The sequence below is a fragment of the Leptidea sinapis genome, chromosome 17 (genome assembly GCF_905404315.1).
Source record: "Leptidea sinapis chromosome 17, ilLepSina1.1, whole genome shotgun sequence".
Lineage (NCBI taxonomy): Eukaryota > Metazoa > Arthropoda > Insecta > Lepidoptera > Pieridae > Leptidea > Leptidea sinapis.
In genome coordinates this window covers 283,049-301,435 of record NC_066281.1, presented here as the reverse complement: position 1 = coordinate 301,435, position 18,387 = coordinate 283,049, and the positions used below count along the sequence as shown (strand labels likewise).

The following is an 18,387-nucleotide window of genomic DNA, read 5'->3' as shown; positions in this document are numbered from 1 at the left end:
TTCTATTGTAATTTAATTCAGCTAATTTCCTTTCTTTAGCAGCAGCAGTGCACTCAGAGTCCCACCAAGGAGTTGAAATCTTATTTGAAACAGGTTTTTTTAAAGGGAAGTTGTTGTCAGCACATGTAATCATGGCATTAGCTAATTTATTATAATTATCTACTGCATTAAAATGGTTAGTGACTGGAAAGTCAGCAATTTTTTTATCAAGACAAGAAGAATATTTAGGCCAATTTGCTTCTATTAATCTATATTTAAGAGTTGGGGAAAAATTTTGGGGTGGAATTACTTTGTCAGGGATAGAAATTATTATAGGAAAATGGTCACTACCATGGGAATTATGTAAGATGTTCCAAGAAAGGAGAGGAGCCAGACACGGAGAACATAAGGTGAGATCAACTGCACTTTTGGGATTTTGAGAAGGAGAAACCCTTCGGGTTGGAGAGCCATCATTGATAATGCAGAGATTGATTTCATCAAATACATCCAACAGGGAAAGGGCAAAATAGTCAGTGTGACTTGAACCCCATGAGGGATGATGGGCATTAAAGTCTCCCATAATAATAATAGGAGGGGGATAGGATAGACGATAACAAAAGGAGAATAGCTGCAATCATAGTTGATTGCGGATGGGGCACATAGATTGATACTAAGGAGAAGTTCATTACCTTTGCTGCAACAATGTTTATACCAGGATGGGGATTAGGAAGGATAATTGGGGAAAAGGGAAGGGTGCGTCTTATAACTAAGGCGCAACCCGCACCAACACTTTCTGCTCTATCATCCCTAAGGCACATATAGCCGGGGACCCTGAAGTGAGTTCCAGGGACCAGCCATGTCTCAGAGATGGCGATGGCAGAAGGAAGATATTTATTAATTAGGTGTATAAGGCTGGGTTTTTTAGGACGTAGGCTTCTGGTGTTCCATTGAAGAATGGACACTGGGGCCATGAATTTTACCAATAGATAAGATTTGTGATAGTTGATGGGCAACGTTGGACGGTAGGCTAAGATTGTTCTTGGTAATCAAAGATAGTAAGATTGACAGGAGGGCCTCCAAGAGGTTATCATCCTGTGTTGATGAAGAAGAAGAAACTTGGTGGTTTAGGGCAGAGCCATTTGGGAAGGCTGAAGGTACATCAGCAATGATAGCTTGGTGAGCAGCTCGATCATAAGGTTTACTCAATAAGGGTTTGGAACATGGAGAAGAAAATACAGTTTTCTTATAGCTGACTGTGGGAGAAGGAGTGGGTGTCTGGCTCATGTGTGCTGAGGAGTAGTTATGGGATACAGAGGGGTTACGGAGAATTTCTGAGTATGGCCTCATCACCTTTGGGCAACGATTTGAGGCCTCCTCATAGGAAATGTTCTCTTGGGACATAATAATTTTAATTGTTTTTTGTCTGCCCAGTTCAGGGCATTCCTTGTTTGTGGCAAAGTGTTGTCCTGAACAGTTAATACAGATAGCATCCTTTTCAGTTGTATCACATGAGCTACCAGCATGAGCTTGAGTACATTTGTAACATCTTGGGTTAGATCTGCATACAGTTTTGATGTGACCAAATCGGCAGCAGTTAAGACATTGGATTGTAGGGAAAAGGTAGGTTTCAACAGGGAGGGAATTATGGAAGAGGAATATTTTTTCAGGAAGCACTTGACCATGGAAAGTTATTACAATTGTTTGAGTAGGTAACCAAGTAACTTTACCTTCCTCAATGACCTTTCTGTTGAATCTGCGAGCTTTTAAAATCTTACCACAACCAGTGGGAAGACTGACAGACTCCACAAACTCGTTCATAGATAAGTCCACAGGAACCCGGCGGACTATACCCATCTTGGTTATGTTGAAGTTTGGGATTGTTGCTGTATATTTATTGGCAGATAATACAGGGTTATCTAAAAATTTGTTTGCATCACCAGACGATTTGAATGTGACAGCTATTTTATTCCTACCGATTTTTTTTATGCCGTCAGGGCAAATATTTAGAATTTTATGCCTATGCAGTAGTTGACCGAATTTGATGGGCTTTATAGTTTGGCCTGAGGTAGGGTCTTCCTCGATACGAGAAACATGGATAATAAATGGACCTTTATCAAAATCCGTATATTGTTTAAAACCAATAACTAAACTTGGGTCACAAAATACATTCTGAATGGACGCCGAAGCCAGATCTGTATCAGTTATAGTTTTTTTTGCAGCGTTTTCTTCTGAGCTGCTTGTATGTTTACGCCGTTTTGACCCGGCGAGTGTGGGGATATCCGGAGGGTCCGGAGGTTCCGGGGGAGAAATCTCCATTATTAAACGGTTAGTAAAATGTAAAAGGGTTGACTATGTTAATTGTTAATGACTAAGTACTTAATCTTAACAAAATAAAAACAATCCACCACCAATGAGAGAAAGGTAAACTCCTGTAATCAAAATAACAATAGGCTACGGTAGACAAAGCCCATAAAAAATGATCACTGAATTTCCGAACTCGACTCACGCGTGGTAGCTAATCTCTCAACTAATTCAAATTTGGAGATCGCGGATAGCTGAATCAAAATTCTGTATTTCTGACAAGTCTACAGTACACCTTAAAAAGATCCTTAAAAGAACCCACAATAACCATTTTTATCCTTTACTTTTTACGAGAAATAATGGATTAGGTATTTACGAAGCGATTAAACAAGTACCTACCATTACATATTCTTTGGCAATATAGCCTTAATCCTTATCGAATTAAGTACCTAAAATACACTGTACTTTTAATATAGATCAATATGGTCCTTTACAGCATGTAATTAAAATAAAATTTTCGAAGATATTACACATTTAAAATGTAGGTATGCTGAGACATAACTAACGGGATCATACCTGTTAATTTATTTAATTTTTACTATTAACTTATGTCCGAACGGAGTCTGTAAGCTAGTTATTATTATTCTGTAGTGTAGGTAGGTATGTACAACATTATACAGATAGCGCGCGTATTGAATGCAGAGTTCAGGAATGCGATAGTGCTGTGACCTAATTATAGTTATTATTGATGACCATAATGAGTGTGTCGATAAATTTAAACAATGCTTTAAGTTAAACATTTTACACTACGCTAAAATGATGAAAAGAAAACAAAATAATAATTACTATCATACATTTTTAATAATTAATTCACAAAACGAAATCAAATAACAAAAACATTAAAATTTAATTATCATCAGATTCAGAAATGGCAGACATGCTTGAATCGGTGTCACTAACCTCGCCGTCGTTGCTGACCTCAGTTACGAATTGATCTATGCTATCTTCAAGTAATCCTTCTCTTTGAAAATAATTTTCTTCTAAAGTTATGACGTGATCATCGAAGCCACTCCAATCTTCCTCTGTGACCTGAGTGAGCGCCAGCTCCGTAACTTCTTTTAACCTTTTTAGCGATAGATCGGAAGTAGCATTGTGATGCCTTACTATTCTTTTCACTTTTGCCAAAGCCAACTCAATCGGGTTGAGGTCGCACATGTACGGTGGTAGTGTTACTACGTTATGGCCCTGACTTCTGATGAATTCATCGATTTTGAATGATTTTTCTGTAGGTTTATGTAACTGAACCAAATGATAGAGCTGATCTTTAGTCATCGTAAGTGAAGCTTCTACATTATTCTTTTTCAACCATTCTAACATTATTGTTTTGGCACTGGACTTTGTTGGGGCATTATTTATTTCTACGCTGTGATACGGTGCGTTGTCCATCACAACAACGCTGTTTTGTGGTAGATTAGGGATTAATATATCAGTGGCCCACTTCTCATAATTTACACTGTTCATCTGCCCGTGATAATCGCCTGAGACAGTACAAACTTTAAAAAGTAGTTTTTCCCCATTTAAAAACCCCCCTCTTGTTCCTGCGTGAACAAGAATGAGCCTGTTTGTGGAGCTTGTATCTGTCAACACTGCATCGATCATTTCATTTCTCCCACATTTTTTAAAAGTGAAGTTCTTATCTACCCATGTTTCATCCAGAAAAAAAATATTTCGATCGTCTTGCCTGTATTGACGAATTTTCCGCAAATAAATTGACCGTGCATATACAACAGCTGGCCTTTCCACCAGAATTCTGCGTTTATTATGGCATTTAAGCCATTTATATCCCATCTCTTTTAACAATTTTCTTAAACTGGTCATTCCCCATGGAAACTCGATTTTCTCCCGAATAGTAGCGAGGAGTTCAATGCATGTCGGAGCAATTTTTTTAGTTAAATAAAATTCTTCAATGATTCTGCGTATAACACTTCGATCAAAATCATCGACATTTAAATTTTTCTTTTTGTTACACGGCCTATACTTTCTAGAAGGAGTACAGAGTGGTCCTTTTTTGGCTTCATTTTGAATTGCAGCCAATGTTCTTTTTGAAAGTCCAGTATAACGGCTTGCTCGATCGAAAGCATTATTTAAGTTGAATCTCAAAATTTTGTCTCGCCTTTCTTCAAGACACATATCTAAAACATTTTTAGCCATTTCTCGTGCTTGGCGATGAATAAACACTCGTTTTTTTGGAACGGAACCTGTTGGATTCGGATCAGTCATTATTAAAATCTTAATAATAACACTGGATCGCAACTTCAGTATTAAAGCGATAACACGGTAAGCGTACGATAGCTGTCAACGAGGGCACAGCACTACTGCAACTGCAGGCGCGTGAAGCGTCTATCGAGCCTTGCGGACAGCGAGGGGAGGTACTCCCGCTCTTTACCTCACGCCCCGAGTGCATTCAACTCGCGCGCTATCAGTAGATATTGTATAGGATACAATTTAATATGTTAGTGTCACAGATTATGCGTCTTATACATTTGATGTTAACGAAGCTGCGAACAAAAAGAACTATCGAAGATTTATTCATTGATGCGATGTCCACATCCTTACACGCGTTTAGGGCGAAACCTGCGTCAAGTAGTCTGCGGAAGATGTTCCAGTTACTATGCACTCCTAGTACTTTGCCAACATTGTGTTTCCATCCTTTTTAACTGTACAAAAGCTCTATAAGTAGTAAAATTTTAGTAATTAATCAGTTGTTCAAGACAGTCAATGAACTGCCTAATGCGGTGTTTCCAGGCGACGCTCCTGAGAATTCTTCTGGTGTAGAAGGCGGCTACTCCGCACACGGCGGCGTCCGCGTCGTCCTCTCGTAAATATATTTTTGGTCGTGCTGAACCGTTAGATGCGTTGCGCGTCACGGGTTGATATGAATTTGGTTTAAAATAACTTGATACCTACTTCGGTAATACTTAAGGGGGGTTTTACTTAACAATTGTAGCAATACAAGAAGAACTGTTGTAAATTATTGGGCTGCATGATACAATATATAATCATAGTATACTGCAAATACATGACATATCTGTTAATTTTTTTTAGTTGACTTACCGGAGCAGGGCTTGTCATGGTTGTTTAAAGATAACAACATAAAATTTTCGAAAACAGAATTGGTTCTGTTTTATATTGATAATGTACCATTTTAAGTTATAACATTAAATATGTTAATGCTTGCATAATACCTTACCTTGTTAACAGTGTATGTGAATTGATACATAGACTTATGAATAATCACTTCTTTTTCTTTTCACAAGTATAAAGGTTTGACTAATTTTGGTGCATCACTTTACATACATTGTTTAAAATATAAAATGCTGCAACAGTAAATATAGATTAAAAATAGTGGCAATGAGTTTCTTGTTACTTCTTCTCATTAAAGCTCAACTTTTCCAAAGTGGTGGTAAAATCTTTGACAATCGTGTCATTTTGACCTAATTGAATAAACGATTTTTCTTTCTTTCATACAGTCAGCATATTATGTTGATAATATAGAAAATTGTTGTATAATAGAAAAATATTCCTACATACTATTTAAAGGCAATATGTGTTAAAAGGGACCTTGAAAGTTAAATCTTTAAAAATTCATATTGGCAAGTAATACACTTTCTCTATTTTGCTACAGACCTACAGAAGAAATAAGTATAAGCGCTAGAGTTTGTTAGTTTTTTTTTTTATATTTTTGTTAGGTATAGAGTTGCCCTCTTATAAGTGTACTTTTTTCATCTTTTCTATCTTGAAAGTGGTTGACTTCTATGGATATGACTCAGTAAAATTTACGGTATGGTTAAATCAAGACACGATAAATGATTAAAAAAAAAAACGATGTGATAAATTCTATATTGTTTATATTAAATATATCACTAAGAATACTATTCTGTTCTTCAAACACATGATATTGTAATATCACAAGCTGAGGTAATAAAGAATAATGTGTATGTGTAACATCACATAACACAACAAGAACTTGTATTTTCTGCAGTTTCTTTGCCTTCTCTCATTTCTTGTGCTTTTTTGGCTAAGTAAGTATTTTCATCGCGCTTTGCCATCCATTCAGGAAGTGGCGCCGCCCAGTCATCTGGAGGTGTGTCTCTTTTCTTCCAAACATCATTCCTATAGTGGGCCCTTAACCTTTGCATCCTTCTTTCTTTTTCACTGTTAATTAAAGCAACCTGAAATGAGTTCTATAAAAATAAAATAATAAAGGTCTCCTGCTATTCGCAAGAAACACAAAAGCTGTATAGATTTTGATCAAAATTTAAAGGTCTTCATTTAAAATATCAACACAATATCTGTCAGTGTGTTTGCTCTGCTTAATGTTTATAATTCCTGAACTAGAGATGGAATATTCACTGACAGGTCAGGTAAAAATTGATTGCTGCTTTTACTGTACAAAAGTAATAAGAAAAAATAAACTTTATTGCAATAAAAAAGAAATGTTGAAGTAAGAATGCTGCAGCTATTTCAATAAGTTGTAAATACAATTATTATATCAACCTGGAAATACTGAGTGAGGAAGTTTAATCCTTTGTTTGCTTGTATGTTGATGAAAGTTCAGTATAGTTGCCGGAATCAGCTTAATACAACTTCAACTTAATACATTTAAAATTGTTAAGTATATGCTTACACCCGCTTTTATATCTTTGTCATCTCTCCACTTGCAACAATTATCATAGTCTCTTTTCCATTGATTGCAGTCTAGAGTTTCTCCATAAACAAAGTATTGGTGGAATCTTGCCTTGATGCTTGTACATTCATCATATTCATCCTCGTATATATCACATTCTCGAATCTATAAAAATATAGTTATGTGTTACAACCCTTATCACAACACTTCATAGAGATACTGTGTAATTTATTAATACTCTTCAAACTGAAACACCACAATTAAAATGGAATTGCTTGTGGTGGTAAAATAGAGAAGTGTCACTGTAGAGGTTGTCAAGTGTGGCAACCTCTACAGGAATGTCCGGAAGTTGAGGCACCAATCTCTATGAACATAAAACTGATTCTGGTGTTACCTAAGTTTAAGACACATGTCATTGGGCAATTATAAATTACTGTTAATATATTATAGTACTTATAATTAAAGGCTATTATTTCCTTTGATTGCAGCAATAAGATTATAGTTTTATGAAAAATATGGCATAAAACCCATTTATTTTCTCAAAATTGATTCCTTTAGAATTCTTTTTGACATCATTTCTAATATACTAGATACTACTATAAACAAATGGTGTTCTGAGAGAGAAGAATCCGCATAAGAAACTACCAGCATTCTTTTTTTTGCACTATTTTTAATGAATTGTACTGTCATTGCTATTGCTATAAAATAATCATAATCCAGGCTGTCGGATCACTTTAAAACATTTAAATTTATTTATAGATAATGCCTCACTATGATATGGGTACTAATATAATTGTGGCTGGGACTTCTTATAAAAGTGTATACATTTACCCTTACAGCTATTATGTATCTTATGAAGCCTCCTAGAAGTAATTATAAGCAAACCCTTATTTCTAGTGTTATAATAATGAAAATCACTATTAAAAGCAAAAAGGTGGTATGATGAAAAGCTCATATTATTTGTTCAAAACTGGTATTCCAGTTGGAAGTAATTTAAGACCCAAAACTTTTTCTTTACATACATAAATTACAATTTATTTATAAATAACTAAGTTGACTCTGTACAGTACCAAATTCGAAAATTCCTTTATTTGTTCAATGTAATTTACAAGCACATAAACAACTTAAAATAATGATATTATTAGTACTGATCACTTGAGAAAACAAAACCAGTTATCTGACCGGTTTGGTGTTTCACATTATATTAGTAATTGCTTAGCATGGGTCCCTTTGGTCAGCAGGATGCTGACCCAAAGGGACCCATGCCTGGCAAAAATAAACAAGGGACATGTGTACACAATAATTGTTTAATCATATATATCATCATCATCAGCCAGAAGACGACCACAGCTGGGCAAAGGCCTCCCAAAAAGATCTCCATAATGATGGGTCCTGCGCTGCCCTTATCCAACATATTCCGGTGATCTTGACCAGATTGTTGGTCCATCCATAATATATATAGCAGTGGATGTATAAATTAAATCTCACATCAATGTATCTTTTGTGATTATTACTATTATTAATATATTATTATAGCTAACTAACGACAGAGAACAATTAATAGTACAAGTACTAATTATATTTTTTATTCAAAAAAAAAACATTTTAATACATTGTAAAAAAAACTTACATACCAACCATTTATCTTCTATTTCCAGTTCAAGATTGGTTTCAGTTGTGTTGTTGTCAGGGGAAGTCTCATTGGTTTCTTCACATCTGGGCTTAACAGTATGATTTTTGTCTAATTCGTCCTTTTCAGGTTTTTGAGACATTATAATAGCTTAACTTTCCTTTTATTAAATATCTAAAGCATGATTGACTATTGTTACATAACCTCTTGAACATGTCACAACAATAGCACTACAAAAAAGTGCACACCTAAAAAATACAGTATTTAAATAATTTTATTATAATTATATAAATTACAACAACAATAAAATATATAAAAAAAAAAAAACAAAATATGTATACTTCTGTTATATCGAATTCTTCTGTGATCACGGACGAATAAAAAAATAAAATCTTTTTTTACTAGTCCGTGGCTGTGATAAGTTTTTTTTTGGATTATTCAGTTATTTTATATTTATGTCCTGATTCCTGCCTCCTGGTAATGGTAAAGCGCTTACACTTGACTGAATTTAGTCGTCTTAATTCAGTCATTACTGAATTTAGAAAAGTATAATCGCATTCAGCAAGCTAGCATTCTAATTCAAAAGCAAGTCTAATATCTGACTGCTTAAATCGAAGCCTAATTAGAAACGCATCCGACCTACACCCCCCCAAATACAAATGACAGCCCGGACTAAAAATAGACTACTCCAGGACGATACCAGGCTATGTAGTCCTGGAGAATCCGTCCCTGGGCGTGCATGATTAGGGCCTGTACCTAATAGTGGATGCCCAGGCTGCCCCGCGTATTCTGGAGGGGGCAAACAGAGCAGGAGGCTCATACCACCCTCCTCCACATTAGCTGTGGACTTTTGCAACATCAGGTTGCTTCGCTCAAATTAAAATGCCATTCACTTACACCTGGAGACGACCAAGCAGTCCCTGCTCTTTTTAACCGAGACACATATATCCTCTCTGGCTGATTCATCTTTCCTCGCATACCCGGGGTATAATCTGGAACACTCCTTTATACCGCGGGCTGGCGTGTGCGTTTACGTCAGGGAGAATGTCTGTTCTCAACGCCTGAGTTTTCTTGAATGACAGGGCCTATCCATCTTCTGCCTGCGTGTAGACTGCGACGACCATCCGCGAATCTACATGCCTGTATAGATCCCATAGCGGTAACGCAGAGACTGACCGGCTCCTCCAACACATCCAAATGGCTACAGATTCCGTGTTGGAGCAGATCCCCACTGCAGAGATTGTGTTTCTAGGCGATTTTAACGCCCACTACGCAGAATGGCCAGGCTCACGTACCACCGATCGTGCAGGCAGATCTGTAGACGATTTCGCCTTAGCATATGGTCTGACACAACTTGTTATTGCACCAATGCGAATCCCAGATGTGGAAGATCATACACCTTCACTGTTGGACCTTCTGTTGACCTCACATCCCGACGGCTACCTAGTTTCCGTTGACCCTTCTCTGTGGTCGGAGCACCGTGCCGATCACGCGCCTAACACGGCCCAGCTTCTTAGGCCTTCGCCACGTGTGGCACTATAGGTCAGCAGAGTGGGATGAGATGCTGTATTTTTTTTGCAAAAAAATCTGATCGGATATGCTGCAAATAAGCAGTATTCATTGCTATGCAGACGACAGCACAGGGTATGCTTCCTACACCGGCCGTCGACGAGAACCGGAACAAACTTGTGTCTGAAATCGAGACTATGCTTTGCAAAGTCTCGGAATGGGGCCGACAAAATTAAGTCCAATTGGACTTAATTTTGTAACTTGGAGTTGAATTCAACTCCAAGAAGACACAAGTTTGTGCGTTCACCACAAAAAAGTCTCCATTTGTCGTGTCCCCTCGATTCGAGATCACTCCTTTAACTGCCGCAGCATCTATTGGCATACTTGGCGTTGATATAACGAGCGACGTTCAGTTCCGTGGTCACTTGGAAGAGAAGGCCAAACTGCCCTCTAAAAAGCTTGGTGTACCTTCTCATAAAGGCGAGACAGTCCTTCACTAAAAGCCACGCCTGCAACTTTATAAGGCGCAAATACGGCATCACATGAAGTACTGTTCTCACCTCTGGGCGGGTGCTCCCCAGTACCAGCTTTTTCCATCTGACCGCATACAACGAAGATCGGCTCGAATCATCGACGATCAAGTCATCTCCGATCGGCTGATGATTCTTTGCCATGGCGTAGAGATGTGGGTTCTCTCTACAGTGTGCACAAAACGCATTTTTATCCGAGACCGAAGGCAAGGGCTGATAGTAATGTTGAGGATAAAATGGTTTTGTAGACGAGTTATAAGCTCTACTTTTCATTTCGATTGCGAGGAAATAAAACAGTAGTATAACATAACATTTCTTTAATTAATTTTCTAAGTAAAATTAGTAGTTTTGAAAACTGAAGGAAATTGTTTCTCCCGAGATATTAACGGTATTTCAAGGCGACTTATACTAATTGCCAATGATTACTCTATTAAATTATGAAATCATATAATATATTAAAAAGACAAATATAAAGGACATAGAACTTGTATATCTAATTGAAGCAAATGATTGATTATATTACTATAAAAATAAAACATACAAAAAACATCACAAGATAGTTACTGTACTCGCAAGAACAACAACAAGCAGTCTAACATATTTTATGGTGAGAGAATATCAAAGTTGACGCGACAGAAATTATGTACCGATGGCGGTAACGCCAGGATATCAAGTTTCCACTAAAATTGGGAAAAATACTAAAGATGGGTAACCCTAATTTACATACCCGCCATGGCGGCAACTCGTCGACGAACATTTCCAAATGGAATTAAAGGAGCATTATTTTCTTTTTCTCTTTCACAGAAATCACGCACCGATAGTATAATATTTCTTCCGCTACTTTGAATTCTTTTCGGCATGCTAACAGATGAAATATCACAAATATGAAAGAAAAACGCTAGGAACTTCACAAAACGACTCGACAGGAACACCAACATAAAGAAAACATATTATGACTTTTGTCAGAGGTAAAATAACTGTGAACGGACTGTAGTGGGCAGTGACAGAATTATAAAAAGTTGAAAAGTTTCAAAGCGAGTGAAAGTTGACAAAGCTTTCATTTTCGGACTAACAAATGGCACTACAGTCTTTTGAGAACGTCACTTTAAGGCGTCTGTCCCACCCCTGACAGACGCTAACTTTTCATAGGCTTTAACTTGCATTATATAAATTATAACTAATAAGTCACGTAGATAAACTTACTTCTGTTAATATTCACGAGTGCAAACGCAATAAACAAAAGTAAAGATCGAGTCGGTGGTTTAATTTACAAGCTCCCCGACACGACATAAATAATATTATGGACCAATGATCTGATCGGAATAGGTTGGTTGAGGGCAGTGCCGCGCCAGCCTTTGGGGAAGGCCTTTGTCCAGCAGTGAACGTCTTCCGGCTGATATGAGGACGTAGATTTTCATAATATATATTTTTTCAATATAATAAAACATAATACTTGATTATAAATCCATCCTATACAGTAATTTAACTTAATAGTAAAAGCAGCTAACTTTGTACTATATTACTTTGGGCGACAGGAAAGTTAAGTGAATTCAAAATTCCTCTGTAGCAACAAACACCGCACATGTTGGAACCGCAAATACCTACCTACATTTTAATAAAAGTATTATCGCTGTAATATCTTCGTAGCATTATAGATCGTAGAAATATAAATCGAACATATTAAGGGCGCGTACACATAGAACATCCGTTTTACAGGATCCTTTTTAACTGATCCGTCGTTACTGGAGGTAATATTCACACAGCATTTACAGGACCGATTTTAACAGATCCGACGCTACTGAAGGTAATATTCACACAGCATTTACAGGACCGATTTTAACAGATCCGACGCTACTGGACTTTCGTTCTTCAGTGTATCGCCTACTTTCTACGAGAATGGACGTTGTCGTGTTGTATTGGTACTATCGTCGTCTGCGGCGGAGGAAGCCCCGGCGTTATTGGATACATCCACTATTAAGGCAAAGATTTTGTCGTGATGCTGTTGTGCGTCAGCTGAAAGAAGACGAATCTAAATTTTTTACTTATTTCCGAATGACGACGTCTACTTTTGATGACCTTCTTAAACGATTAGAAAAGGATTTAAAAAAGAAAGACACAAACTGGAGGAAAAGCTTGTGCCCTGAAGTAAAACTAGCGATATTTTTAAGGTAAGAACTTTAATTTTTGTTATTATCAATTAAAATTTAAAATGACAAAAAGGTTTACAAAAATGAAGATTTATTTCAAAACATAGACAGATCTGGCAAGTCTGACTCCTGGCTGAATGTAGATTCTACTGATGGCGAACCTTCTACTGATGGTGTAGAGTCAAGATGATGTGGCCTACTAAAATAACCTTGGGTGTGGTAGTGAGGAGTGCTAGAACTTTGTGAATATGGAGGCCACTCGTAGTTTGGACTGACCATATCTTCTACTTTTAATATTTTGTAAAAGGTTTATCACTCCAGACTGAAATTCTAAAATTTGATCGCCATTAAGTGAAGCCAGTTGCGGCAAAATACCTTTGAAGAACGATAAATTGGGATCTTCAAACTCATTTTTACTTTTTTTTAACTGATCATTCATGTATTCAATCATTTTGGCGTCTACTTCATTCACATTTCTTTTGATTGCCTTGCGTTGCGGCGGGGCTAAATTTTGTCTTTCCTTTTGTCTGTCACTACCACTTTGTTCCGTAATCTGATCAGGTTCATCTTCGTTGTCTTTATTACTTTCTACTGTTTCCGTGATGTTGTCATTAGCAGGGACGTTCTCGTGTGTATCATCTGGGGTGACAACTTTTTTCAAAAATAACATTTGATTGTGATATTTGTAAGGCTTGGTATTTGAGGCAGCAGCTCCAGATTTCTTCAATTTCTTTTTCTCACTCAATGTTCGTATCCAGGCATCTCTAGTCGAATTCCATTTTTTTTATAACATATTTTCCTGAAGCAAGTAAATAATAATATAAGATGGTTGTCAATAGCTTAGTAAGTGAAAGGCGAATAAGAAGGTAGAATAGACTTGTCAGTAATTAATTACCATATTGGTCAGTGGATAAGTCAAATTGACAGTGCAAGAACTAATCGGTCAGTAAATAATGGGAAGCAAAAAAGTATTACTAATGTTTAAATCAATTTATTTTAATTAGGTAATTTTATAATTTAGTTCAGTTCAGTTTAATTTTATTTTATTTATGTACTATATATACAGGGTGTTAGGCACGTCGACGCACAAACGGATACCATGGCTCCAGGACATGATTCTGGACCCCCCCGTGTTGGAATTTTTCGTCGGTTTTTTCCTAATTTTTTCATTTTTTTTTGGAGTTTTTTTTACTTTAGACTCTTCATAATCGTTATTCTTACCTAACCCAATGAGATTTTTAATAAAAAAGTAATTAATTCACTACTTTCACTAAAAGTAGCAATGTAAATAAAACTAGAAATGGTGTCTTCTCAGCTGTTTATAAAAGTTCAAATGAAAGGTCATCGTACCACAGAACGATGACCTTTCATTTGAACTTTTACAAAAGTCGCGAGCCGTGCGCTTTATTCGTACCGCCTCTAGCTAAAATCTAAACAATACTTATTATTACTTCATTTTGCGCCACTATGAACATTTTGGATTGCGCGCGCTTTCTCAAAAGAAGCCGCTATTCTGCTTAGTCCATTATTGTTCTGTGGTCAAAGGTACGTTATCGCGCGTTGAAATCGCGGTGTTCACAATACATTGCGCGCTCGAAAATGACAATTTCTGTAACCGATCATTAGCGAGATGAATGACTTTCACAATTTGATTAGTGGCATTAAGTGTAGCCTTTTCGCGAAGTTTGCGTTATGACGTCAAAAACACCCTGTATAAGTATGAGTTTTGATTTACGACTTTGCTAAAAACTCTCATAAAAATTTCGACTTTCCATACAAAATTTGTTGGTCACTATAATATTTTATAGTTTTATAATAAAACAAGACTTATTCATCAAGCCATCTTTAATAGTCTGACCATAGAGAAGTACCTCTACGAAACATAGACATATACATAATCAGTAATAGACAAAATTAACTAAAACTAAACCCTTACAGTCACTAACGTTACTTTGTATGGGAAGTCAATATATGTGTAATAATATAGTAATTGATTAATTTATTTTTTTTAGGTATGCAGCGTCTGGGTGTACATTTCAAGAACTTCATTACGTCTTTCGTGTCGGTGTGTCAACTATAAGCAACATTATTAAGGAAGTTACACGATGCATATGGAACAACTTGAATGACGAGTTTATGCGACTTCCTACAACAGTGAGTGAATGGGAGCATATATCAAATGGATTCGACACAAAAGCAAATTTTCCCCACTGTTTAGGAGCAGTGGACGGTAAACACATCAGACTTCGAAAACCAGCAAAAAGTGGCTCAATGTACCTAAATTACAAAGACTTTTTTTCCATCATATTATTAGCGATCGTAGACTCTGACTATCGTTTTCTATATGTTAGTATTGGGTCGTATGGAAAAGAATGCGATTCATCAATATTCAAGGAGTCGACATTTTGGAAAATGATGCTAGATGGCAGTTTACAAATACCAGAACCTTGCCCATTAATAACAGGCTCAGAAACGAGAGTTCCCTACGTCATAATCGGCGATGAAGGTTTCGGTTTACACGAAAATTTAATGAGGCCATTTAGCGGGACGCATTTAGACGTAAATAAGCGAATATATAACTATCGTTTGACCAGAGCTAGACGATACGTTGAATGTGCATTTGGTATTCTTGCTAATAAGTGGAGAGTATTCCACCGGCCTCTAGACGTCAACAAAACAACAGCTATATGGATAGTTAAGGCATGTACCGTTCTACACAACTTTATAAGGGAAAAAGAGGGCTTAAAGGATGGCAACACATCCGAATCTGAAGCATTTCATTTCAATAGCCTACCTGATGATGAAACGCTACGAGGTGGTCGAACTGCAAATTCAAACGGAATTCGAAAACTATTTCGTGTCCGAATCTGGGTCAGTTTCTTGGCAGAATGAAGCTATTTAAAATAAAAAACAATGTCTCCATTACAATATAAAATAAATACTTACCAAATTCTTGTCTTTCTTTTTGTTCCATAGCTTCAAAATCCTCCTTTAGAATACCGCATATTTCGCGCCAAGCTGCGGTTTTTGCAATTTTATCTTTATAAATCTCCAGTGTTTTGTCCCAAAGAACTGGTCTACTTTCAACACAATTTATCAAAACTTCTTGCTCAACATATTTTTCAAACGCCTTGCTTGCCATGATTATGATAGCACTGGACACGTGCACTACTCTAGGAATGAAACCGGCAAATGGCGGCTGTGTGTAGCACATCGCACCCCGCGCACCCCCGTGCAAAGCCTCGTGCGGTTTCAATCCGATAAAACGGATTAGTATAGTATTACTGGATCCGGAATACTGTGTGAACTGGCTCATACAACTACATACGCTAATAACATATACGTTTAAACGGACCTGTAAAACGGATTGCTGCTTATTTTGTCGGATCAGTATTTTTTACTGGATCCGGAATACTGTATTCTGTATGAACTCGCTCATACAACTACATACGCTAATAACATATACGTTTAAACGGACCTGTAAAACGGATGTTCTATGTGTACGCGCCGTAACTGTAATAAGCGTATGCCAAAAGACTCGTTCTTAAAAGAACATATTATTTTATATACCGTAATATTAGCTCTTATAAGAACCTCTTCATAATGCTGTACATCAAGTCATAGAATCATGCAGATCACCAGTAGTCAACTCATCGAAGTACAAGCATCGTCACGTTCTCTCGAAGACCGCAGATATACTCACGTGACTAGTCATATGCTCCGCATTACACAACCTCACAGTAAGGTCGAGCGTACTCTACAAAAGCGCGTCGATCACTATTCATTCAATTTTAATCAATGAGCGACAGGAGTGGGTGCTCATTGACATCCGCCGATCAAGCATCGACGCGAGCTGGCCGGCTTACTGCGATAGCATTAGTTTTAGAGCGAGATAGAACACATAATATTATTCTCAATTCTTATTGAATTAAACGTTTAACTATTGGTCAAAATGTAATCTTTAGTATTGGTGTGTAATTTCTAAACTTGTAAATATTTTTTAAGTAACAATTGTAATTGGTTAACTAGTTTTAAGGATTTTGTATATATATATCGTCTAACTGAAGTAAAATATATATTCCACATATTCCTCACATTCTTCATACTACTCCAGCAGTTGTTTTAAATTAAAATTTAGTCTTCGATAGCATTATTTTATATCCTCTAATTTTATCAGCCTTTTTTTTACAGATAGGAATTTATACATATCAATCAATTATTGCATTAAAACTTCTTTTTTAGCGGAAACATCCACCTCTGCTAAATTTTGTGTTCCTTACATCGCGTACTCCATGTCCTAGCCATTTTTTTTTTCTTCTTCTTTTGGCAATAGCGTTTACTTTTTGCCAATAACGTAAATTAAAAGATTGGGAAACTAAGTTAAAAAAGGATACGGAACACGGGAAAGGATCAGATAAGTAGAAAGAGGATTGAAACGGATATTAAAAATTTCATAAATATACATATATACTTGCTACTTACACAACATTACAAATATTTAAACTTTAATATGATTCTGAAAGATGAAAATGATTCTGAAGAATGAAAGATGACAATATTTTATAAAATTTACATGGATACATAATTAGACAGGATATACAGGTAGGAAAAGGAACATTAAGAGATATTAGATCATTCAGGAATGAGGAGCGGTCGTATAGAGAACATGAAAAGAAAATGTGATCTAGATCACATTTATCGGATTCACATTCACACATGTCAGTAGATACAATGCCTAATCTATTAAGATGAACAGGAGTGCAAACATGACCCAAACGCATTCTTATGATAGAAGAACATACTAACTTATTGCATTTGGCACGGAAAAACCATGGTTTAAATGAAATAAGTGGCTGAAGGTTAAAATATTTCCTGCCTTTTGATTGACCAGTTTCAGTCCAAAGCCTATTCCAACAATCCTGAAGGTGAACTATAGGAAGAGCACCTAGATCCTGGCAAAAAACTTTATAAGGGAAAATGTCGCCATCGACCACGGCTTCATTAGCTAGTTGGTCTGCTTTTATATTACCAGGAATGTCGCTGTGGCTGGGGATCCATACAAACAACACAGAAAGACCAAAGTGATTGCATTTATTTAATAGATTTCTTAATTCTATGACAACAGAAGAAATGTTTTTTGATTTAAATGGGAACCTATTGAGAGACTGTAAGGCACTTTTTGAATCAGAGAAAATTATTGTTTTTGGAAGTTTAAATAGAATAATATATTCAATAGCCTTAAAAATACCATAACATTCCCCAGTAAACACCGATGTTTCCGGAGGTAGTTTAATTTTCTGTGATATTTTAAATTGAGCGTGATAGACACCTACACCAACGGGATCCGAGGAGGAATGTTTAGACGCGTCTGTGTAAATATGATGGTAATCAACCCAAACAGTATTTTTAAGAAGATTAAACGAAAAATTTGTACTAATATCGTGCTTATTTAAATCTGAGTTAAAATTAATTTCTGGAAGCAACATTAATGCTTCAAAGCTAGTACTGAAAAGAGGATAATTAATGGATCGATGAATAGGAGCTTTTATGTTGATAAATTTCTTAAAACTATTGATTAGACAAGGTGGTTTTTTATTTGACCAA

The 18,387-nt window shown here is 36.4% G+C and overlaps 1 protein-coding gene and 1 pseudogene across 1 annotated transcript; both read right to left on the bottom strand.

Moving 5' to 3' along the window:
- Positions 1–6,171: 6,171 nt before the first annotated feature.
- Positions 6,172–9,105, bottom strand: LOC126969077 (UPF0545 protein C22orf39 homolog). Its single transcript, XM_050814381.1, has 4 exons — positions 8,939–9,105; positions 8,602–8,845; positions 6,968–7,132; positions 6,172–6,512 (listed from the first exon to the last, which is right to left on the bottom strand). The coding sequence occupies exons 2-4, from the start codon at positions 8,737–8,739 to the stop codon at positions 6,288–6,290; spliced, it is 528 nt and encodes a 175-aa protein (XP_050670338.1). The 5' UTR covers positions 8,740–8,845; positions 8,939–9,105; the 3' UTR covers positions 6,172–6,287.
- A 3,689-nt stretch (positions 9,106–12,794) lies between these two features.
- LOC126969082 (uncharacterized) lies at positions 12,795–13,561 on the bottom strand (annotated as a pseudogene).
- Between the last annotated feature and the right edge of the window lie 4,826 nt (positions 13,562–18,387).

Bases quoted from the DNA above. Each gene is read 5' to 3' on its own strand.
- LOC126969077 (XM_050814381.1), bottom strand. From the start codon at position 8,739: ATGTCTCAAAAACCTGAAAAGGACGAATTAGACAAAAATCATACTGTT. The intron at 7,133-8,601 runs GTATGTAAGTTT...ATATTTTTATAG, and splicing joins AAATAGAAGATAAATGGTTG to ATTCGAGAATGTGATATATA. The intron at 6,513-6,967 runs GTAAGCATATAC...AACTCATTTCAG, and splicing joins ACAAAGATATAAAAGCGGGT to GTTGCTTTAATTAACAGTGA.